Source organism: Babylonia areolata, chromosome 27, assembly GCF_041734735.1.
Source record: "Babylonia areolata isolate BAREFJ2019XMU chromosome 27, ASM4173473v1, whole genome shotgun sequence".
NCBI classification, from domain to species: domain Eukaryota; kingdom Metazoa; phylum Mollusca; class Gastropoda; order Neogastropoda; family Buccinidae; genus Babylonia; species Babylonia areolata.
In genome coordinates, this window is record NC_134902.1 from 36,911,238 (window position 1) to 36,937,442 (window position 26,205).

General features: G+C 42.3%; 1 protein-coding gene across 2 annotated transcripts in view; it reads right to left on the bottom strand.

Moving 5' to 3' along the window:
* Nucleotides 1–742: 742 nt before the first annotated feature.
* The window catches only part of LOC143300966 (kinesin-like protein KIF3B), a 47,106-nt gene continuing 21,643 nt past the window's right edge, over nucleotides 743–26,205 (bottom strand). For both annotated transcript variants that reach the window (XM_076614921.1, XM_076614920.1), the window contains 10 exons: nucleotides 25,074–25,225; nucleotides 23,229–23,321; nucleotides 22,334–22,438; nucleotides 20,114–20,233; nucleotides 19,640–19,758; nucleotides 15,932–16,045; nucleotides 14,307–14,412; nucleotides 11,233–11,372; nucleotides 9,694–9,741; nucleotides 743–8,593 (listed from right to left, as the gene is read on the bottom strand). In XM_076614921.1, the coding sequence (XP_076471036.1) occupies nucleotides 8,524–8,593; nucleotides 9,694–9,741; nucleotides 11,233–11,372; nucleotides 14,307–14,412; nucleotides 15,932–16,045; nucleotides 19,640–19,758; nucleotides 20,114–20,233; nucleotides 22,334–22,438; nucleotides 23,229–23,321; nucleotides 25,074–25,225 (1,067 nt within the window). In that variant the 3' untranslated portion in view covers nucleotides 743–8,523. The remainder of the gene's footprint in view (nucleotides 8,594–9,693; nucleotides 9,742–11,232; nucleotides 11,373–14,306; nucleotides 14,413–15,931; nucleotides 16,046–19,639; nucleotides 19,759–20,113; nucleotides 20,234–22,333; nucleotides 22,439–23,228; nucleotides 23,322–25,073; nucleotides 25,226–26,205) is intronic.

Consider the following 26,205-nt stretch of genomic DNA (forward strand, 5'->3'; position numbering starts at 1 on the left):
ATATATATATATATATATATATATGAGAAACTAAGAGAGAGAGAATGAGAGAAAGAAAAACCAGTGGTATTTAACCTTTGCTGGCTGTCGCTTTTGACTACACACAGAAGCTCATGTGGGTCGTCCACAACCCATACCTTTTAAAGAGACAATAACACACACACGCTCTCACACACACACAAACGCATAACACCACATGCACATACATACAAACCCTACTTATGCACACAGAGATAGAGAGAGAGAGAGAGAAACTGAGACAGAGAGAGAGAGACAGACTGCGAGACAGAGAGAGAGAGATGACTCATAGCATCCTATACATGTGCAATCAAAGACATTCAGTCACACAGGTACATGCTGTTAGAGAAAGGGATGGAAGGAGGTTATAGCTGAAGACAGGCAAAAGGGACAGGGTGGGAAGGGGGGGGTAGTGGGAGAGGCTTTCGAGGGGTGACCACGTTTTTTCCTCTTTAAAAAGCATGGGTCATACACGACCCACACAAGCGTCCGTGTGTAGTTAAAACGCCACCTTTAATTACTCATTAACTAATTAATAATTTTTTTTCATTTTTGGGCAAAAGTTGGCCTTTTAGGTGTAGGAAGCATTTCTGAAATTTCGTAGAAAAATATTAAGAATTGGCTGAGATATTTGCGTTTTTGTACCCTTCTGGGTCGTGTACGACCCACGATAGCTAGCGAAGGTTAAGCAGTATTCAACAGCAAACACAAACACTCCTGAAAAGTGAAAAACCAAAATTTATTCTATTACTGTAAAATATTGGACGGAACTAAACAGAATACTGAAAAAAGGGACACTAAAAGAACAAGTACACGACATCATCACTATAGTCGTGACGGTCATCAAATGAAGTCAAGTCTTTCACTGTAAGTAGTTGTAAAATGCATGAGTGATTTTTGTTTTGTTGGTGTCCAGAACCCTGTGTTGGGTTAAAACGTATGATTCTGCATAAATAAATAAATAAACAAACAAAAACAACAAAGGAACCACAGGAAATAAAGACCACCACGTATTCACAAAGCAAACCCAAAGTACATGACATAAGATACCACATGATCCGATGTAAAACAATCCAGTTTCTTTAGACAGGATTTTCACTGAATGATTTTCTTTTCAAAAGTAAATGAAATGCATGAACTCTCGGCAGAGACATACAGTGGGCAGAAACCAGGACTCTGAACGTTCTTTACAAAAGCTGAAAACTGGATGAGAGAAGTTGATAATGGTGCAGACATTTTCTTTCACCTCCAGCCACCACACTGAAGCAAACACAGTTGCGTACAATCATGTGTAAATCGAGAGAGTGAGTGAGAGACAGACAGCAAGAGAGAGAGAGAGAGAGAGAATGAAATTGTTAAAAGCTTTTTGACTGGCTAAAGTTGTGAAAACACAAGGCAGTATGCAATACTTAAAATATCATACCAGAAAAAAGTCATATGTATCAAACTGGAAAAAGTCAAAGGATCAGTAATGGCAATAACTGTTCACTGAACCATTTATCAAACAATTCCATTGTGTCTGGTAAATTTCACTGTGGAAACAAGGGATGTTGAAAGCAATACACTAGAAAAATGAATGGACTATAATTTCTAACTGCTTCGAAATTGAGGACAATAGCACTCACTCCAGCCACCCACAACTGTAATTATTAACAGAGCATACAAAATAATAATGTAAATATGATGGCAAATGCACAAAATATCTGTCTGATATTTCCACAAGCTTCCTGAAAGCAAGAGAGACTAAAACCTTCACATGGTATATCAGACTGATGTTTGACAATCAGTCATACTCCAATCTGTTCACATATTCCTCACAAATGTTTCAAACACGAATAAAGGACATGACAAATTTAGCAAAAAGACCGCTTTGCTCCAAGGGATCAAATAATGCAACATGAAAATGTTCTAACACATACAGCCTCAAGGGACCAAATCCTCACCAGCTTGTTTTATTCCAATGATTTCTAACTATTTCTTCAATGACATTCCCCTCACTGTGATCACAACCTTTGGGAACACGACTGCAAAGAATGGAGACAACTGCCACCAAGAAACCAAGTGAGACATAAACTGTCAGACTCAAACATACTGTGCAGCACAGGTAGTAAGAAACTGTGACAAGAACTGGTCATTCACATGAACAACGCTTCTTGTTCAAAGAACATGTTTCCTTATATCTTGACCTCCAGTTCACTTCAGTTGTTGGTTTAAACAGTATTTCTTTTCTTTATGAGGAATATGTCACCAACACCACAGTTATACATAAACAGGACAGCAAGAAACTCTGACACAAAGTCCTGCCCACTTCAGATGTTCAATTCAAGGTCATTAACTCTTGTTCACAATAAACGTGGGGCTTTTTTTGCAGGAACGTTACCAGGAGTATGCTTCAGTTTAACTAACAACTATCATTTCAGTTTGTTTAATTTACCATCTCCCATCATCATCGATGACAGACTGTAACCTAACCCTATGAACTGAAAGAAAAAAAGTACAAGTTTAATTTCTCCTTATATGCCACTCTGAAAGAGGAAATTGAAAATGTTCCCATTAGGTAGCAGAAACTTGTCTCCACACATAAAATAACAAGTTGAACGAGTCCACAATCATGTTTTTGCCTGAAACAGTATCAGATATAAATCCTCAAAACTAAGCACAGCAGTAAAAGAGTGCTATCCTAGAAACACTTCATGAAGACTAACTGGTATTTGGCAAAGAAATTAAGTGTTCACTGGTGAAGACATCCACACCTATCACAGAATCTCTTGGCTTAGCTATTCAATTTGAAAACATTAGTGAGCTCGACTTAACTGCACACAAACATATATATAAAGAAAAGGTGTTCAATATATTTCACTATGCACATCAAACAGAATCTCTGTATCACACCCAGTATGGCCATTGTAACTGACTGTAAGCACAATGTCAATTCAGTTTCATGTTTTGAATGAGTTACATGACATGTAACATTTTCATGTGCCCCCTTTGGTTTTCCTGAAATAAACATGACTTGAAGATGGCAACATTTTGCTTTGACCTGAAAAAGCAACTGAACAAGATAATGATGAAGATACAGAAGAAGAGGCAGCAGCAAAGGAAGCTGCAGAAAACTACTGGAAAGCAGAAGCTAAAGAGACCCTTCCCCATCCTTCTTGTACATCCCAAACAGGACACAGAAAGTGGGCACATGAAGAACACATCAAGACCAAAGCAAAGGAGAAACACAGAGAAAGAGCAGGACAGTACAGCTGGTGCATCGTCTAAAGCAGATCACAGCTTGTGCATTTATGGAGGGCCACATGCACACACACACACACACACACGTAGTAGTAGCATTAATTTCTTTTTCTTCAGAATATATATAATACACTAATTCAAAATGCAGGCTCATATTTGACACACAACCCCAACCCCCTACCCTCCCCACAAAAACACACCCAACATCAGCCAGAAACAAAGAAATAAAAAAATAAAACAGCAACACTCTCACATGACATTCGCTTTGTAAAATCTTTCACGTTTCACTGGCACTATATTTAACAGAACATTTACAGATTCGTCAGTCAATTTTTTTTTAGTTGTTGTTGAAAAATCAGTTTATGTCGAACAGTTCTGTAGTCACATGCATTGTGACCATCTGGGGAAACCCTGGAACGGCGTAGGAGGAGAGCCAGACAGGTCATGCTATATAAGATCAGCAGACCAAAGTTGGCCATTATGACCATCTGTCACATGGAGAAAGCAGCACACAGCAGGAGATTAAAAAAAAAAAAATCCACAAAATACCAATGCAGTAATCTGGGACTGTCATAAATGCAGTATATACTTTCTGGTTTCATCTCCCAGTCGTTCCTGTCTATCTCTGTTAAAAAGTTTCAGTCAGAGAAAGCGTACAACTCATGTACAGACACAGTTCAAAGTGATATTTAGAATCTGCCTTGTAGCAGAAATAACAGCTGTTAAAAAAGAAAAGAAAAAAAGAAAAAGGAATGGGAGCTTGATTATGAAGTCATACATATGTGAAGCTCAACAATGGTGTACAATGATTATGAAGTCATACATATGTGAAGCTCAACAATGGTGTACAATGATTATGATCTGCTGCTGTTTTGGATTTTTTCTTCAAAGAATTTTTTAGTTTTTCGAAAATGAATCTTGCACGAATACAGAATCAAGAGGCGAGCTGCTTCAACATGATCAGACATACAGAGAGAGAGAGAGACTGAATAAGAGAGTACACTTATGCCAAACACATAAACAAAACAAAACAAACAGAAACTGGAAATAGTTAACACAATTTCTGACAACAATTTTAAAGCTACTTTTATGAGTAAAAATGTGTGTCTTTACATATATGCACATGTACAAACAAAAACACAAGTGTGAACAGGATCTCATGTATGAACATGGTTAGACATGTCTCCTGTAAATGCCACTGAATGTGCATATTTATGTACATGTATGTGCTTGAACGTGCGTGCACTCATGACTCTTTAACGTTCAAATGCAGATGAAATAAAGCCTGGACTGAAACATCTATAATTCACAAGGAACAGGCAGTGATAGTCTTAAAGAGAATAATGAAAAGTAAAGATTCAAGAACTGGTGAGCCATCACCTAAAAGCTGGATCAACAACACACACCATTTGAGAAAAGGATGAAGATATGGGATTTTCTGGTGAACAACAAGCATAACAGTGGAAAACAAAATCCACTAGAATTTTAATTCTGAAACTTTCTCTTTTTTCAAATTTATTTATTTATTTTTACTGCTATGCTTCCTGCTTCTGTGAAATATTTCAGCTGTCTTCAATACACAAACACAGAGCAACAGACAAGAGTAGTCTTCAAAATGGAACAAACATTGGCACATTGTCATGACACACACAACAAATGACCAAATCAGTGATCTGCTGGAAGTTAAAAATAATAATCCTGGCTTTGTAAATGCATAGATTGATTAATAAGCCACTTAAAGAAACTGTAAGTCAGTTTAAAAGAAGACATAAACAAGATAAAAAAGAAAAAAAAAAAGAAACAAACAAATGAAAATAGCCAGGCTATTCAACCCTCCATATGCTCAGAACCTTTTCCCTTTTTTTTTTATTTATTTATTTTTTTTATAGCCCACGCTGAAAGTCTGAACTAACACCCCAGTAATAGCAGTCAGTAATAGTGATCCAGACTTGAAAGTCAATCTTACACTCTCATTCACTTTTTTTTTCTCTCTCTTTTTCCTCCAAAAATATCTTATCTTCAATAGGCTTTTATGTCACATCTGTATAGTATTAACAGTGCACTTTTCCAGATAATTAAACATGGAAACGGACATAACACAAGGAAAAAACAACCTGTACTAGGTAAAGGTTTCAACACAATATAGGGTTTTATCCATTTGATATTTTAGCAAACACATTTTGTACTAACAGGTAAAAGAACAACAACAAAACAAAATAACAAAAAAACAAAACAAAAAAAAAAACAACAAAAAAAACACCACTCAAACACACACACACACATACAAGGCATTACAGTATGAACTGCATCAAACAGGAACCAGGGAAAACAAATATGACAACTGTCAACACAATGAGGTAAAAAAAAAAAAAAAGAAAAAAAAAAAGAAGCAATGTATCTTCACCCCCCAGCATCAGCTGAGACTGCCACAATAGGAATGATCTACACACCCAGACATTTCCTCACTGTAAATGTAAAAATTCCACCAAGTTACTCCAATCACAAACACACACACACATAAAAAAATAAAGACCATTGGGATTTGTGTTTTCAGTGTGGTAGGAGGTAGACAAACAGAAACATGGTGGTATGGTAAGTCAAACCGTAAATCTGTCAGCGAATGCTCGTTTATACATTTCAACATGCTCTGCCATGCAGTGTCTGTCTCTGCATTGTGAAGCAGAGCCCTGCTGTCGTTCCCCTTCTTCACAATGCTTCACACCTTGCATCCCTGTTTAATCGTCTCATGGTTTCTGTTCTTTGTGCACACTGTTCAGGGAACCACAACCTGGAGATGTGAGCTGCTGCAACTCCATAGGGGAAAGCAACTTATTTTTGGTTCACCTCAGTGTGTTGTGTGTGTGTGTGTGTGTGTGCTTGTGCTAGTGAGAATTAACTTACATCTGGCACACCCCAATGTATTTGTGTGTGAATACATGTGCACGTGTGCAAGTGAAAACTAACTTACATCTGGCACACCCCAACGCATTTGCGTGTGAATACATGTGCACGTGTGCAAGTGAAAACTAACTTACATCTGGCACACCCCAACGTATTTGTGTGTGAATACATGTGCACATGAAAACTTACATCTGGTACACCTCACTATAGCTGTGTTTGTGTACTCATGCGCATGTGCAGGTGAAAACTAACTTACATCTGGTGTGTGTATGTGCGCAAGTGTTTTGAGTGTGTGCATGAATATATGTGCATACAAGCGTGTGCAAAATTATGTGAGACAACATTTAAACTGGCGCACGTCACTTACATTCTTGTTTTTCTTCTTCTTCTGTATTGTTGCTTGTTAGGGAACCACACCACAGACTGACCAATTCAAACCATTTCTGTGAGCACAGTAAATAAAAGCATGTGAAATAATGAACAGTAACGTACGCTCAGAGGTTGTCACTTATGTAACGTGGGCGCAGAGCTGATTCATTATGAGATCTAATTTCATTGTGCCTTGCTTACAGTCTCCTTATAAATCCATTTACATAAGCCTATACTTGCAGTGCGCATATGTGTGAGATTTTAAGTTGAAAACCACAGACAGACAGACAGACACACACATACGCAAATCTACCTCGGAATCTTTTAAATGTTGTGACACTGACCTCAGAATTTCCACGCTCAAGTATCTTTCACACAGTAGCAGATGACTCTTCCCCAAATCAAACTGACCAACAAGCAAGACACAAACAACACAAAGAGTCATACATCAGAACTGTTCCTCTACAACTGTCTGTGGCACTGCAATCTGCAGTTGTTCCTGGGTATCTCTGCATCTCTCTCTCTCTCTCCTTCAGCCTGGATGATTCTGTCCTACATTTTCATGTCATTGGTGAACAGTGTTAGCCAGGATGTATCTGTCTGATGTTTTCATGATGTAAATGGATGAATACTGTTAGTGATGTTGCATCTGTCTGACGTTTTCATGATGTCATTGGTGAACAGTGTTAGCCAGGATGTATCTGACGTTTTCATGATGTAATTGGTGAACAGTGTTAGTGATGATGCATCTGTCTGATGTTTTCATGATGTAAATGGTGAACAGTGTTAGTGATGATGCATTTGTCTGATGTTTTCATGATGTAATTGGTGAACAGTGTTAGTGATGATGCATCTGTCTGATGTTTTCATGATGTCATTGGTGAACAGTGTTAGCCAGGATGTATCTGACGTTTTCATGATGTAAATGGTGAATAGTGTTAGTGATGATGCATTTGTCTGATGTTTTCATGATGTCATTGGTGAACAGTGTTAGCCAGGATGCATTTATCTGATGTTTTCATGATCTAATTGGTGAACAGTGTTAGTGATGATGCATCTGTCTGACGTTTTCATGATGCAAATGGTGAACAGTGTTAGCCAGGATGTATGTCTGACGTTTTCATGATGTTAATTGGTGAACAGTGTTAGTGATGATGCATCTGTCTGATGTTTTTATGATGTAATTGGTGAACAGTGTTAGCCAGGATGTATCTGACGTTTTCATGATGTAAATGGTGAACAGTGTTAGTGATGTTGCATCTGTCTGATGTTTTCATGATGTAATTGGTGAACAGTGTTAGCCAGGATGTGTCTGATGTTTTCATGATGTAAATGGTGAACAGTGTTAGTGATGTTGCATCTGTCTGACGTCTTCATGATCTAAATGGTGAACAGTGTTAGTGATGATGCATCTGTCTGATGTTTTCATGATGTAATTGGTGAACAGTGTTAGCCAGGATGGATGTCTGACGTTTTCATGATGTAAATGGTGAACAGTGTTAGCCAGGATGTACGTCTGACGTTTTCATGATGTAAATGGTGAACAGTGTTAGCCAGGATGTACGTCTGATGTTTTCATGATGTAAATGGTGAACAGTGTTAGCCAGGATGTACGTCTGACGTTTTCATGATGTAAATGGTGAACAGTGTTAGCCAGGATGTACGTCTGACGTTTTCATGATGTAAATGGTGAACAGTGTTAGCCAGGATGTACGTCTGACGTTTTCATGATGTAAATGGTGAACAGTGTTAGCCAGGATGTACGTCTGACGTTTTCATGATGTAAATGGTGAACAGTGTTAGCCAGGATGGATGTCTGACGTTTTTCATGATGTAATTGGTGAACAGTGTTAGCCAGGATGGATGTCTGAAGTCTTCATGATATAATTGCCAGGATGCATCTGGCTGACGTTTTAATGATGCAACTGCTGAGCAGTGCCCCAAGCTGTGCCAGCAGCAGCTCTCCTGGTTGTGTTGGCAGGTCAGTGATTCCAGTTACTTGGGCACCAGTCCTCGGGATGACGGGTACTTCTGGTCTTCCACACGCTTGGAAGCAGTCTTGGGCCTGCCAGGAGACAGCACAGTCAGCACTCATATGATTTTCACACAAATGCACACACTGGGCATGCACACACACACACATACTCACACCCAAAGCCATGAATGCAGAAGAAGAAGAAGGAGAAGAAGTAGTAGCAGAAGAAGAAGAAGCAGAAAAAAAAACAAAACAACAGAAGAAGAAGAATAAAAAACAACCTTCTGCCCCCTTCTCTGTCACTGTTTGACTCAGGGAGGCGACGGGCGCAATAGCTCAATGGTTAAAGCGTTGGACTTTCAATCTGAAGGTCCCGGGTTCGAATCACGGTGATGGCGCCTGGTGGGTAAAGGGTGGAGATTTTTACGATCTCCCAGGTCAACATATGTGCAGACCTGCCAGTGCCTGAACCCCTTTCGTGTGTATACGCAAGCAGAAGATCAAGTACGCACGTTAAAGATCCTGTAATCCATGTCAGCGTTTGGTGGGTTATGGAAACAAGAACATACCCAGCATGCACACCCCCAAAAGCGGAGTATGGCTGCTTACATGGCGGGTTAAAAATGGTCATACACGTAAAAGCCCACTCGCGTATATACGAGTGAACATGGGAGTTGCAACCCACGAACGCAGAAGAAGAAGAAGAAGACTCAGGGAGGCACCAGCTGTTCTGGGACAAACAAACAGCAAGAGGCACGGAGTCAGACAGACAAAGGAAGAAATGGGGGAGACAAGGCCAGCAAGTGAGAGAGACAGACAGCGAGAGAGAAAGAGACAGAGACAGAAAGAAAGACTGAGAGATAGAGAGAGACTCAGATGATTTATTCACTTTAGGCTTTTGTCCTTTATGAACAGGGGACAATATCAAAATTTCACTTCAGAGAGAGAGAGAGAGAAACAGACAGACAAACAGACTGAGACAGAAAGAAAGACAGAGAGAGAGAGACTCGGATGATTTATTCACTTCAGACAGACAGACACAGATGATCTATTCACATTAGGCTTTTGTCCCATATGAACAGGGGACAATAACAAAATTTCACTTTAGAGAGAGAGAGAGAGAGAGAGAGAGAGAGAGAGAGAGAGAGAGTAAAATGTGGCCAAAGCTGTTTAAACCAGTGCCAACAGACCTTGCAGACTTTCTCTTCAGTCTCCCTTTGCCAGTGATGACAGCTGCCCTGAAAACATCAAGGCCACAAGATCAGACAAACATGCTGCTGCTGTCTGTCCAATTCACTGCATTCTTCTTTTTTTTTATCAACATTTTTTTTTTCTATTCAGACAAAGGTTTACAGATACAATTGTATTTTGGGAAGTGACAACATTACGTTGCTATGAGTATTAACCATTTCACATCAAAATAATGCAGGTAGAGAACAATACATATTCATTCACACATTGTTCCCCTGTGATATGATGCTTAGCTTACAACAAAATTACAAACCAGGCAGAACAGTAAGTTCATTCACACACTGATTCCATGTGATATTATAATGTTTAGTTTACAACAACAACAAAAAAGCAGAACAATAAGCATTCATTCATGCATTGATTCCATGTGATATTATAATGCTTAGTAAAATAATATTGGCAGAACATTCTTATTTCTTTTTTGCACCTCTGCTTAACAAGGAAAAAAAAAATCAAAGCAAAACAAAAAACAACCTTTATTCATATCTCCTGATGACATCAGTTAATGATTGCAACACAACAAAAGAGAAAATCAGCATTTCATAATGATTTGTGCATGCTATTTCATTGCGACTTTGTCCTGTACACAAACAAAAATGTGTGTCTATATTTTCATAATGATAAGCACCTAATATTTCCTACTTGGAATTATTTCAAAAATTACTTTTCTAATGGTAATGGTAATAATCCATCTTGAATTTGCTCCAGAGACGGCTGCCTTAACAGTCAGCATTACGTAGTCATGCCACCTGAGTGTGCAACAGACACCTGCATTAATTTGACAGTCAGCTACACTTGGTAACATGCACAACTGGTGGGTCAGTGAAAAACAAGCACCGACCAGCCACTCTGGCAATGTGGTTAGCGTCATGGACTGACGGCTGGGTGAATGCGTGTTCAACCACCACTGACCTTTTTTTTTTTTTTTTTTTTTTTTCAGCCTGTGGTCTGCTCCTGCCCAGAGCTGAGAGAGCATCTCATCCAGCAAATAAATAGCTGCTGTGTTCCCTCAGTCAAGCCTCCATCCAGTCACAAGGAGGAGGAGGAAAAGGATGAGGAGGACAAAGAGGAGGAGGAAGAAGAGGAAGGGGCAAGAGGATGGAGAGGAAGAGGAAGAAGAGGAGGAGGAGGAGGAAGAAGAAGAGGAGGAGAGGAGGGAGGAGAAGGAAGAGGGAGGAGGAGGAGGAGGAGGAGGAGGGAGGAGGAGGAAGAGGATTAAGAAGAGGAGGAAGGAGGATGAAGAGGAGGATTAAGAAGAGGGAGGAGGAGGAAGAGGGTGGAGGAGAAAGAGGAGGAGGAGGGAGGCGGAAGAAGAGGAGGGAGGAGGAGGAAGAGGAGGAGGAGAGAGGAGGAGGGAGGAGGATTAAGAAAAGGAGGAGGGAGGAGGAGGAGAAAAGGAGGAAAGGGAGGAGGTGAAGGAAGAGGAAGAGGAGGAGGACGACAAGGAAGAGGAGGAGGAGGCGGCACAGCAGACCAACCCGCCATCAATGTCGATGTCGGCCTCGTCTTGGAGAGCAGCATCCAGGGCAGCCTGCACCTTGGGGGCCACGGCTGGCCCCTCGTAGTCCCGCGTCGTTCTGTTGGGCATGTCCAGCTCCATGTTCAGGATGTTCTCCCCCTGCACATCACCCACACCAACACTTAATAATAATAATAATAATGATAATGATATATTTTACTTTTTGGCACAAACTTACCCACAGATGGGCTCTTAAGCACCTCACATGAAACAGTACATATATATTACTGCATTATACAACTTGTTGTTGGTTTTTAGTTGTCATTTAAAAATTTAAAATTTTTTTTTACTTGTTCCTATATCTTCTTGTTGTTTTTGTTTGTTTGTAATAAATGACAAAATAACAAACACAGAAGTACATGCCCCATGTTTGACAACTAAACACAAACATACAGCCTTTCTATCAAAAATAGAGCATAGAGGATGCACACACACACACATTTCTAATATATGTGTGCATACGTACGTACGTGTGTGCCTGCAAGTGTAGTAACAAGCCTACAAATATACAGACATACCATATTCTAACATGCATACATATGTATGTATGCAGGACAGAATACAAACAAAAAACCAAACAACTCCACTCCACGCCCCCTCAAAAAAAAAAAAAAAAAAAAAAAAAAAAAAAAAAATACACATGCTCACACACAGACACACACAGACAACAACAACAGTAAGAAAAAGGCAACAACAACAAAATCAGACAGACATTGAGACACACAAACAACGGGTGCTCCACGCAATTTATTCAAAATAAATTATTAATAATAATAATAAAATAACTCATTCATTAATTGAGAAAACACACACATGCACACACACACACACACATGGGTTAACCCTTCACATCATTAACATGCTGAATTTATCATTTTTCCAGTAAGAATACTTCCTAATTACTTTAAAATAGAACACCATCTTAATATCTGTATACTTGTTATTCTCTGTATTCCACATCCTAAAAAAAAAAGAAAATTACAAGGACAGCATGCCTTTTCATATGCTGGTCCTGTCATCTGGAATAAACTTCTGTACAAATCTGCTTTCATGGATGTCTTGGTGTTTACAAGTGGTGTGGCATGTGCGCACTCGCGTGTATGTGTGAGTGTGTGCATACGTGTATGTGTATTGTGTGTGCATGCGTGGGTCTCTGTGTGTGTGCACGCACACACATGTGTGTGTCTGTGTGTGCATGCGTGCGTGTGTGTGTGCGTGTGCGCATGTGTATGTGCATGTGAATGTGAGTGTCCATGCTTGTTTGCTTTGTCATTGACACATATGATTTGTCTTGTTCTTAAGTCTTGATTATATAAAGCCCTGTGGTATTAATTTTCATAACCATTTTTTCTCCCATACTGGTATTAGCGGTTATCGCTCAGGGCACCTGTAGCTAAGGACTTCACTGGACTGGCCAATTTATTGTTTCAATTTGTTCACATTTTCACACACACACACACACACATAAATTGTAGGCTTTCAGGGCCTGACCAGCATGCTGGATTTATGAGTAGGTCAGGAATCTGCCCCAGTAAAAAAAAAATTGTGAAAAACAGATGTGGTGCAGCGTATATGGACCAGTCCATATGCTTTGACATCTCCTCCAAAGTGAAACTGAAACTCTTTCAGTCTGGATGTGGTGCAGCGTATATGGACCAGTCCATATGCTGTGACTTTCTTTCTTTTCTTTCTTTTGCGTTCGACAGCTACGCAGTCAGGGTCGAAGTCCGAGGGATGCCACAAACTCGGACGTCCGGTGAAGATCGGCTGCCGTCCCTCAGAGCTTGGTGTTGAGGTCAGCACCCCCAGGCCAGGTCTGCTGCCACATCTTCTCATACAAGGGGCAGTCTTGGAGAATATGGGATGGGGTCTGGTCAGCCTGGCCGCAATCACATAGGGATGTGGCTGCCACTCCAATCCTCTTCAGGTGTGCTCGGAGGCCGCAGTGTCTTGTGCGAAGGCGGTAGATAGTAGTCTGGTGTCTCCTCTCCAGTGTCCTGATGGGATACTGGTGTGCCTGGTAGCCTCCGTTCAGGGTGACCCAGCCTCTTCGGAATCTGCTGCGGAGGAGAGTTTTTGCTTCCTCATACATGGCAGGAATGGTTGGCTGTGTGAGCTGGCTTTCTTCCTTAGCAAGGTGGTCTGCATGCTCGTTGCCTGGGAGGCCTATATGTGCAAGCACCCACTGGAGGGTCGTTGGGGCTGTTTGGGTAAGGGTTGTGAGGGAGGCCTTAAGGGACTGGATCAGTGGACCAGGATCAGGGGAGTCAAGGGCCTGGAGTGTGGACATGGAGTCAGTGAAGATGGAGATGCTGCCAAGGGGCTTTCTACAGGAGGAGAGGAATTCTGCTGCTGTTTTAATGGCCATATGCTGTGACATCTCCTCCAAAGTGAAACTCTTTCAGTCTGGATGTGGTGCAGCGTATATGGACCAGTCCATATGCTTTGACGTCTCCTTCACAGTGAAACTGAAACTCTTTCAGTCTGAAAACCACTACTTCATCTGTACAATTATATTAAAAGGTGCTGGTCTTTTTCTTTTTTTTTTTTTTTTTTTTTTTTGCAAATCTTCCTTCAGACTACAGCGTGAAGAGAACCTCGTGCCTGAGGAAGAAAGAAGTTGTGGCCTTGTGGTAACGCATCGACCTGGGGAGCTCTGAGGGCACGTGATCGAATCCCAAACACGCCAGCATTTTCTCCCTCTCCATTAGAAATCGAGTGGTGGTTTACAACACTAGTCGAAATGATAAACCGAGGTCCTGTGTGTAGCATGCATTTAGCACCCTGTAGAAAAATCGACTCTGATAGGAAAACAAATTCACTTGCAGTCAAGGTAAAAAAACAAAAAAAACACAATAAAAAAAAAGAAAAAAAGATGGGATGGTGCTGCAGTGTAGCAATGTTCTTCTCCCTGAGGAGAGCAGTCTGAATTCCAAACAGAGAAATCTGTTGTGACAAAAGAGTGATACAACACACAAGAAAAAAGAAAGAAAGAAAGAAAAAAACACATAACTGATGAGGGACAACTCCCACCTTGAATCGAGGGTTGCCTCCCATAGCACCAGCCTGCCGAGCAAACTCCGACTGTGGCCTTTTGTTGCCCAGTGCCGAGACAGGCCTCTTGGCCATGGTCTGTGTGCTGGCATCACACAGGATTGCTTTTTAGTTCATCACAACATGCACAGTCTCACATACACATCATTAAGTACATCCGTCCTAAAACTTGAAGTTTCATCTTTTTTCTGTTTAAAAATTTTTTTTTACTGGAAATATTTAAACATCTTTATATTGCGAGATATACACAAGTCACATCATAATATAGATTTTTAAAAAGTACATATCATAAAACTGAGTTTTTTTAATGACTGAATTTTTTTTCTCTAACAGTGCCAAAAGACAGGATTTTCTCAACATTTAAGGAAAATAAGTGAACAAAATTACCAATAATAAAAAAAGGCATTTACTCTGAGCTCTTGACACACACATGGAAAGCTGTTTATTCTGAGAGAAAAGTACTTTGACAAATGTTTGCCCCACACTAAAAATTGATATCTGTATCTCTCCCTAAACACTTCTACCTACAGTTATAAACAATAAAAACCAGCAAAATAAATAACAATTCATTCCTCATTTATCTGCAAACCTGTCTAAAGTGACCTGGGTTGACCCCTCTCAATCCCAGTGTGGCAGGAATCAAACTTCAACATCATTATTATTACCGTAAAGTTCGTTCTATAAGCCGCGACTTTTTACCCCAGCTTCAACCTCTGCGGCTTATACAATGATGCGGCTTATTTGCGGATTTTAACGATCCCGGGAGTGTCACGTTCTCGTCTATTCTTAGCTGCCCTTCAACTCACCAAAATCATGATTTCTGTCCATGAATTTTTGGATGAGCTTCAGGATTTACAAATCAAATCCGCACACATTAAAGCCTTCAGATCAACATTCAGTTCTACTCTGCTCAAGCGTACACCCTCATCATGCCGAAAACACAACGTTATGCCTATGATACAGCCTTCAAATTGAAGGCGATCGACCTAGCAGACGACAGTGCAAGCAACGAACCAGCAGCGACCTCCACCTTCATGTTCATGAAGTGAAAGCGAGGCTTAAGTTAGTGACAAGATGGCGGAGGAAGCTGTGCTGGTTCTCTTCAACTCGGACACTGAAGACGAAGATTTTAGTGGATTCAATGAGCAGGATGACGTTGAATAAATGTGACTATCCCTAAATTATGGATCTTATTTTCGTTGTGTTTATTTATTATTTTTTTGTGGCACTAGGAGTATTTTCGCTTGCTTTTCTTCGTGTTGTTCCCGCTTGTGTTTATTTCATAACCTACAGTATTGACAGCTTTTCTGTAATATCAGTATGTGTTCTGGTACCGGAAATAAGTGCGGCTTATAAACCAGTACGGCTTATGTATGTATAAAGTTAAATTTTTTCCAAAATTTAGTGGGTGTGGCTTATATACCAGTGCGCTCAATAGACCGAACTTTACGGTACTCCAATAAAAGGGCAATTTTTTTTCAAAGAGAAAACGTCTTGACAAACAACAGATACAGAAGCAGAACTTCATGTCTATAAACACCATCCCCCTAAACCAAGCTACTTCACCACAGAGGAGACGTGCCAGCTGTGTGCTAAGTGCTTACTTTTTGTTGGCCAAGGGGCGGAGAACCCAGGCATCCTCATCTTCGTCATAGACAGCGCGGTTCATCAGCTTCGTTTTCTCCTCCGGCGGAATGAAGTTTTCAATGATCAGGTACCTGTGAGTCACAGAGAAAACACAACACTGCAACCAGCAGACTTTCAAAGACACCAATATCGTTATCAGATTTAGCTTTCGTTTCACTCCTATTTTTGTTGTTGTGTTTTCACCATGGAATGGAAGTCAATTTGCCACACAAACATTCCTGCAATCGGCTTTCATTTAATTCCTATTTTTGATGTTGTACTTTTCACCATGGAACGTAAGTGTTCGCCACACAGCAAGTTTCCTGCAATCGTTAACAAGGACATCATCATGGCTGTCTCTCAGGAACTGAGGATGGTGACATGTTACGCCATCAATCGGAGGGCATCATCAGTGAACACACATGCGGCTCAGAAGCCCAAAGTCACGTTTCAGGTAAGCCACGGAACACCAGTCGGCAGGGCTGGGACAGACACAGCTCTGTGTCACCAATCTTGTGCACCTGCAAGGCACTGGCAGCGGTCTCCCTTGAACGTCCTCACTGCAGCTTTTGTTTTAAGGTGCACCAGTCACTTCTATCAGCAGCAGCTGTCTCAAGCTGCCATGGTTGAGGGTTTGCCCATTTGAGGTTGGCCATGATACAGATTATCAAATGGACTGCTAACATGAGAAAACAACACACAAAAAACACAACCAATTTCCCAACTCGGCCAAAATAAAAGACCGTGAAACACATCACCCCCTGCACAGTCTGTTCCAGACATCTTCACCAGTTGTCGTCCCCGTCTCAGTCCTTTCAACACCCCACAGTTATGCTGCCTACATGGCAGGCTAAAAACGGTCATGCACATAAAAGCAACCAACACAGAGGCATCATAATGAGAAGAAATGTCTTTTCAGCCAAAGCCACCCCCCTCCCCCTCCAAAAAAAACACAAAAAAAACAAAAAAACACACACACAAAAACTAACCCCCCACCCCACCCCACCCCAAAAACAGAAGTGTACAAAGAACTGGCTTGATTTTGAAGAAAATGTGAAGTCTCTAAATGACACAAAAACAAAACAAAACAACTCTTATCACAAAGACAGAGAATGAGAGACAGAGAGAAACAACCAAACAGAGAGATCGCGACATAGATAAGGATAACTGATCACAGCGTACAGACCACTGCCCTACAACACACAAACAGAGAGATCGGGACATAGATAAGGATAACTGATCACAGCGTACAGACCACTGCCCTACAACACACAAACAGAGAGATCAGGACATAGATAAGGATAACTGATCACAGCGTACAGACCACTGCCCTACAACACACAAACAGAGAGATCAGGACATAGATAAGGATAACTGATCACAGCGTACAGACCACTGCCCTACAACACACAAACAGAGAGATCGCGACATAGATAAGGATAACTGATCACAGCATGCAGACCACTGCCCTACAACACACAAACAGAGAGATCAGGACATAGATAAGGATAACTGATCACAGCATGCAGACCACTGCCCTACAACACACAAACAGAGAGATCAGGACATAGATAAGGATAACTGATCACAGCATGCAGACCACTGCCCGACAACACACAAACAGAGAGATCAGGTCATAGATAAGGATAACTGATCACAGCGTACAGACCACTGCCCTACAACACACAAACAGAGAGATCAGGACATAGATAAGGATAACTGATCACAGCGTACAGACCACTGCCCTACAACAAGGGATACAAACACATGTTCATTCAACAAAAGCAACAATAATAATAAACCATCACCAATAAACAAACCTAGTTTAGCGTTCTGAGACATGAAGACTTGAATGCAGTCTCAACACTTTAAACAAACATGACAAACTGAGAACAGTCTGTCCATTCTTTAATGCCGTGAGGAACACTGAACTAAGCCGACCGGGGAAATGACAGAATTTAGGGATAGGATTAAAATGAGAGAGAGAGAGAGAGAGAGAGAGAGAGAGAGACACACACACACACATACACACAAAGCGATAGAGACACACAGAGAGCATGGCTTCCGATACATGAAAAATCTCAGGGGTCCCAGGGACTCCTTTACCATAATTTTTAGAGGTGCCAGACCACCTTCAGAGGACCACTCTCACACAGCACATTCTGTTCAAATCAGCGTTGCTACAACACAACAGGCAGGCATACCGTCTGGTCATAAGCGCCTTGGTCTCTGGGCTAAGAAGCGGTAAAGGGAAAGAACTCTTCTTCTCAGCAGAGAATCCTAGGGTCAGACCGCAGCTTCCAGAAATGAAGGATTTTCAATCTTTATATGTGATTGGTTCTAGAAATTCTTCGAATGTCTTACGGACCAGCTCAATGGACACACACTGTGACATTTCCATTTTCAAAGCATCAGGGATGATGGACACAGTGATGATATGATATGGATACTTATATATATATATAGTGCCTATCCTCTGTCGGAGACCAAGCTTTTAGGGCTACAAATATTTGCACAAGAGGCTGCCAAGTAAACCAACTGAATTAAAAACTATCACAAGTATTAAAAGTGATTTCTGGAAAAAAGTTCTCTGTGTATACTTAGAAAACAAAACGCTAGACACAATGGACAATATAAACATAGATAACTTCAGTAACCAACTCTTATTGAATACAGTGCAAAAAACAACATCTCTTTTTCCCATAGTGGAAAAAATAATGGTATAGAAAGAATTAAAGATTTGATAAAAGTTAACGAATCTAGACAGCTCACTGCAGAAGAACTTCAAAACAAAATAAATCAAAACCCTGCAAACATTATATTTGAATACAACGCGATAGTTAACGCTATTCCAAAACGATGGAAGGAATGGATGGCCACGCAAAACAACCAGTCAACCGTCAATCCTAGAAACAATTGTGAGGCACACAGATACTGCACTAAGCCAAACGCTATTCTACAAATCTTACATGATCAGACACACAAAAAAGATGAAATAATGCCATGTGCCATTGGCTTCTGGCAAAGAAAACTCGGTGCTGAAGTTCACAAACAGATATGGACAATCCCCCACAAGGTCACAAAAGACGTTGGACTGAAGAAATTGCAGTGAAAGATTATACACAACATCTATACCACAAATATTTTACTGCACAAAATGAAAGCAGTAAATGACAACAAATGCACAGTTTGCAGGGATGAAGTGGAGTTCACGGACCAGGTTGATCTGGGTTCACCGGATTTGACACTAGGGGAGGGGAGGAAGGGTAACCCTCCCTTGACCCGCTACTCTCCCCCCCCCCCAAAATGACAAAAAACAAAACAAGGGAGGGCTCAAGGCAGGGTGACTGACTTAAAAAACAACAAGGGGGGGGGGGGGGTCGGGAAGGTAAGGAGGGTGTGGTGACTGATTGAGCTTCAATTCATGGGTCAGCTCAGTGAGTGGTAAAAACAACAAGGGGGGGGGGGGGGGGGGGGGGAAGGTAGGGAGGGTGTGGTGACTGACATGAGCTTCAATTCATGGGTCAGCTCAGTGAGTGGTATAAACAACAAGGGGGGGGAAGGTAGGGAGGGTGTGGTGACTGACGTGAGCTTCAATTCATGGGTCAGCTCAGTGAGTGGTATAAACAACAAGGGGGGAGTGGGGTAGGGAAGGGGCATGGGGAAGGGAGGGGAGTATGACTGACTTGAGCTTCAGTTCACGGGTCAGTTCCATGAGGGTCTGCTCCAGCTCCTGCCGCTCCTTGGTGTGCTCCTCCTGCAGGTCCTGGATCTCTGCCTTGGTGGCCTGCAGCTTGCCAAACATCTGTCACACACACACACACATACATGTGAGAGATGCACGATCTCTGCCTTAGTGGCCTGCAGCTTGCCAAACATCTGTCACACACCGATACACACGAGAGAGAGTGAGAGAGAGACACACACACACTCGCATATCTATCTATGTATGGATATATGATGATAATATGAATATATATATATATATATACACACACACACACACACATATGTATATATACATATGTGTGTGTGTGTATATGTGTGTACAGAGAGAGAGAGAGAGATACATATATATATATATATATATATATATATATATATATATATATATATATATACACATACAGACACACACACACACACACATGTGCACTGACCTTCTTCAGCTTCTTGGTCTTGACCTCCACCTCTTGCTGCAGAGAGTTGTAGGTCTCCTTGATCTCCACTGCTGACTCCTCCTTCTCCTCCAGCTTCTGCTGGATCTCCCGCTCCTTGCGCTGTCAACACGGGGCCCACACAACGTCTCTCAACACTCTTAAAGCACCTTCGTTTTCTTGGCTCTGCGCAGCATTCAGCTTGGTGCTCTCCTGATTTGCCCATTCCCCCTATCCCTGATTCTCCTATTCCCCCTATCCCTGATTCTCCCATTTCCCCTATCCCTGATTCTCCTATTCCCCCTATCCCTGATTCACCCATTGCCCCTTATCCCTGATTCGTCCATTTCCCCTATCCCTGATTCTCCTATTCCCGCTATCCCTGATTCTCCTATTAGCTTGAGACCAAGCTAAAGGTCTACAGAGCAGTAGTTCTCCCCACACTACTGTACGGCTGCGAAACTTGGACAGTGTACCAACGACATGCCAAGAAGCTGAACCACTTCCACACAACATGCCTCAGGAAGCTACTGAACATCAAGTGGCAAGACAGGACCCCAGACACAGAGGTGCTCGCAAAAGCCACCCTTCCCAGCATCTTCACCATCCTGATGCAGTCCCAGCTTCGCTGGGCTGGACACGTGGCGCGCATGCCAGACCATCGGCTGCCCAAAAGGCTCTTCTATGGCGAGCTGCAACAAGGGAAGAGATCACACGGAGGTCAGAAGAAGCGCTTCAGAGATACTCTGAAAGTCTCTCTGAAAGCGTTTGATATCAACCCTGACTCCTGGGAGGAATCTGCAGTGGACCGTAACAAATGGCGCGCTGCTGTGCACAAAGGCGCCAAGTTGTGCGAGGCCAACAGGACTGCTGCAGCTGTTCTGAAGAGGCAGGCCAGAAAGTCACGGGCAAACAAGCTCCCTGACAGTGATATGCCTGTCTTTGTCTGCCCCAACTGTCAGCGAACATTTCGTGCGCAGATTGGACTATTCAGCCATCTGCGCACTCACAGATAGACTCATGAGCATCCTTCCCCCCACCCCACCACCACCCTCCCCCCATCCCCCATCTGGCTGACAACGATGGTCATCATCGATCTCGATGGACACACCACCACCACCACCACCATTCCCCCTATCCCTGATTCGCCCATTTCCCCTATCCCTGATCCGCCCATTCCCAATTCCCCTTATTCCTGATTCACCTACTCCCCCTATTCCAGTTTGCCTTTCCCTGATTTGCCTACTCCCCCTATTCCTGATTCACCTACTCCCCCTATTCCTGTTTGCTTTTCCCTGATTCACCTACTCCCCCTATTCCTGATTCACCTACTCCCCCTATTCCAGTTTGCCTTTCCCTGATTCGCCTACTCCCCCTATTCCTGATTCACCTACTCCCCCTATTCCTGTTTGCCTTTCCCTGATTCGCCTACTCCCCCTATTCCTGATTCACCCACTCCCCCTATTCCTGTTTAACCTATTCCCCCTATCCCTGATCTGCCCATTTACCCTATTCCTGATTAACCTATTCCCCCTATCCCTGATCTGCCCATTTACCCTATTCCTGATTTACCTATTCCCCCTATCCCTGATCTGCCTGTTCCCTATGCTGATTCACATCTCACTACCCCTGATTACTGATGGGCATAAACTTGTTTCACAAGACAAGTGAATAAAACTCTCGTTCACTGCATAAGCATTCATATCTTGGAAAGCTACGACAATTTGTTTTCTTTCAAAGAAAGTAAGAGAGAGGAGAGAGAGATTAGAGAGAGAGAAAGAGTGTCCAACACAGACACAGAGAGAGAGAGATGCAGAGTGAGAGAGAGACACAGAGAGAGATGGTTTATGGTACATCGGCTTCAGGCCATTGTGCAAACACACGGGAAGGGGGTAGGGGGGAAGGGGGATGCAGGACCAGGGGTTGCTAGAGAGATAGAGAGGGAGTGAGAGAGGGAGTGAGAGTGACAGAGACAGAGAGTGAGTGAGAGAGACAGAGATGGAGTGAGAGTGAGGGAGAGCGAGAGAAAGAAAGAGACAGTGAGACACAGCAGGAGTCACAAAGAGAGAGGCAGAGGAACAGAGAGAGAGAGAGAGAGAGAGAGAGAGAGAGAGAGAGAGAGAGAGACAGACAGAGAGAGACAGAGAGGGAGGCAGAGGAACACAGAGAAAGAGAGAGAGACAGACAGACAGAGTGAGAGACAGAGAGGGAGGCATGACTGACGGCCTGTTCCAGGATCTCCTGACGCCTCTGCTCCAGCGCCCTCTGCTGTTCGTTGGTGTGGTCCACGATGTTCTTACCCCCCATCAGCAGCTTGCTCTCCATGGCCTGCAACACGCCACGCACACCACTGCTGCACTGGGCTGTGTCCTCTTGTGTTCGTGTGTGTCATGTCCTGTCCTGTCGTGTTGAGGTGTGCTGTGGAATCTTGTGATGAGTTGTGTCTTGCTGAGTTGTACTGTACTGTGCTGTGCTGTGCTGTGCTGTGTTGTGCTGTGCTGTGCTGTGTGGTGTGCTGTGCTGGCATGTGTTGTACTATTCTGTTAAAACTGTATTTTATTTGAAACAAGTCACAATACATCACAGTGACGGAAGAACAGGACGACAAGAAAATCCTACACAAAGCCCTGTTCCTGATACATGCACATTTGAAGTATATGACAAATGTCTTCACAGCTAGAAGTTTTGAAACTGACCACACAAGAATTTTGACAAAACAGAACTAAAATGTAAACAGAGTGAAGTTAAAAGTAAAAAGAATGAACCTGTGGCTGAAAAGAAATCAACAGAGACAGACAAAAAGAAGAGACAAGTATTGTACTGAACCTGTGGTGGAAAAGAAAAAGATGACAGAGAGAGACAGAGACAAGAAAAAGGACAGAAGTATTGTACTATGTTGTACTATGTATGTCATGTTGTACTGTTTTTTGTTGTGTTGCTGGCACTCTCAGACAGGCAGCCACAGTCTGAAAGCGACACAATCAAACAGGCTAAGAGGTAAATATATATATACAACCAGTATTGGATAGTGATTTAAAAAAAAAAAAAAATCATAATCAACTTGCTGCAAAAAAACAAACAAAAAACCCCCCACAAAAAAACCCACGAAAATCCTCACCTTAATTTTCACTGCCAGAGCATCTCTCTGCTCCTTCTCCTTCGACAGCTTCTCCTCCTTCTCCTGCATCTCTGACAGCAGCCGCTCTTTCTCCTAGGCACAAGAAGAAGAACGGCTATGCCTGAGGGAAACTAGCTAAGACAGCAGGTAACAGGGAGAACAGCTATACCAAGGGGGAGAGAGAGAGAGAGAGAGAGAGAGAGAGAGACAGACAGACAGACAGACAACAGACAGACAGAGACAGAGACAGAGAGAGATGATGTAATGGAATTATATTTATCCAGGGTAGTGAGGTAAGTACAGACACGTAATACTTTTTCTTTTTGCTCCTGGGAAAAAAACAACAACAAAAAAACACACGGAAGGACAACAAAAAGGAATATGTGTGTGTGTGTGTGTTTCTAAATACATATTTACACACACACACATGTATATACACATATAACACCACCAGTCACAGAAAGAAAAGGACAAATCCAGAAACAAATGTGAATGACAGAAAAAGGAGAGAGAGAGAGAGAAAAAAAAAGGTGTGCGGCCTCCTGGTGACCTTACATCAATTGTTCCCTGTGGACTGCCGACACCGGGAACAGTGACAGACATACCCAGGAGTGGCTGTGTGTGGGGAGCTTGGAATGAATGGTGTGGAAGTATAACCACTGAAGTGGTGCAGACGACAGGACAGCACAAACAACAACAACAAAAACCAAAAAAAAACCACCCCAAAACAACAGAACAGAAAACAGGAAATTTCTAGCACAGATTTTCCAGAAGGTGGGGAAACTATCTATAACTGAAAGAAGCGCCCCCCCCCCCCCCCCCTTCCCCAGCCCCCTACTCTCCACCCAACTCTCCCCTCTCCCAAGAGGGAGAAGGGACACACAGACATACAAACATACAGAGAGATACAGGGATGGACAGACATTCTTGCTGACCGATACAGAGATGTCCAGACAGATATACAGAGAGACAGACACAGAGACATACAGACAGAGACAGATACAGACATGTACAGATATACAGTGGAGTGATGGCCTAGAGGTAACGCGTCCGCCAAGGAAGCGAGAGAATCTGTGCGTGCTGGTTCGAATCACGGCACAGCCCCCGAAATTTTCTCCCCCTCCACTAGACCTTGAGTGGTGGTCTGGACACTAGTCATTCGGATGAGACGATAAACCGAGGTCCCGTGTGCAGCATGCATTTAGTGCACGTAAAAGAACCCACAGCAACAAAAGGGTTGTTCCTGGCAAAATTCTGTAGAAAAATCCACTTCGATAAGAAAAACAAATAAAACTGCACACAGGAAAAAATACCAAAAAAAATGGGTGGCGCTGTAGTATGGCGACGTGCTCTCCCTGGGGAGAGCAGCCCGAATTTCAAACAGAGAAATCTGTTGTGATAAAAAGAAATGCAAATACAAATAGATACAGACAAGAAAAACAAAGGACAGACAAAGACACAGTACACGTTTAAACTGGAATAAAACTCAAACAACCTAGAGTGGCGCCCGTTGGTTTTTTTCAATAGGTTTTTTTATTGTAATATGTTCAGGTTGAAATGGTGAAACGCCACATAGCCTTTCACGTCCAGTGAATTTATATTCACTGTATTCAGGGTTTGGCACAAGAAGGTGGGAACCAATTACTCTCCTGCATAAAATGTTGATGTATCTAAATTGAATAAAACTGTAAAATATTCACCTAATCAAATCAAATCAAAATGTATACATGTACACACACACACACACACATATATATATATATATAAACAACAAAAAACAAAGCAAGACAACAGCAACAAACAAACAAACAAACACCAAGGCAGCCCCAGGAGGGGCGCGGTCACCTCAGCGATGAGGGACTGGTTGTTGAGGATGGCCGATTTCTCCTGGTCCAGCCGCGCCATCTGCTCCTGCATGTAGGCCTCTGCATTGGCCTCTCCCCCCTCCGCCTCGTCATCCTCGCTCTCCTCCTCGTCCCCATCCTCAATGATCTGGCCTGTGCGCCCATGGCACAGCATGGCACGGCACGGCACGGCACGGCACGGCATGGCACATACACACACACACAGTAAGAGCAATCTGCCATGACACTTTCCATGCTTCCTGTTGCGGCAAGCACAACAGCAACAACAACAACAGTAGGTTGAATAAAGACATGGGAATTACAGATTTAGGTTCCCTGTTGCAATGACAACAATAAAAGTGGCTCGAAAAAGATATAGAGTTACAGGTTTATGCTTCCTGTTGCAACAACAACAACAACAGTAACCTGAAAAAGGTATGGGAGTTACCGGGCTTTTAGTTGCCAACAACAACAGTAAATTGATTAAAACATATGGGGTGTTACAGGTTTATTTGTACTGCTGCAACAACAGTAGTTTGACAAAAAGACATTGATTTACAGGGCTTCCAGCTGCTAAAACAACAGACGTTCGAAAAGAAAAAAAAATCAGAATCTTAGGGCTTCCTCTTGCTACAACAACAACAACAACAACAACAGTGGCTTGAAAAAGATTTGAGAGTTATGGGCTTTCTGTTGCTATAAAAACAACAGTAATTTGAAAAAAAGCTGTGGGAGTTACAGGTTTCTGCTTTCTGCTGCAACAACAACAACAACAACAACAACAACAGTAGTTTGGAAAAGGTGTGGGGATTACAGGGCTTCCTGTTGTTAAAACAACAACAGTAGTTTGAAAGAAGGTATGGAAGTTAGAGGGCTTCCTGTTGTTACAACAACAACAACAACAACAACAACAACAGTAGTTTGGAAAAGGTGTGGGGATTACAGGGCTTCCTGTTGTTACAACAACAGTAGTTTGAAAGAAGGTATGGAAGTTAGAGGGCTTCCTGTTGTTACAACAACAACAGTAGTTTGAAAGAAGGTATGGAAGTTAGAGGGCTTCCTGTTGTTACAACAACAACAGTAGTTTGAAAGAAGGTATGGAAGTTAGAGGGCTTCCTGTTGTTACAACAACA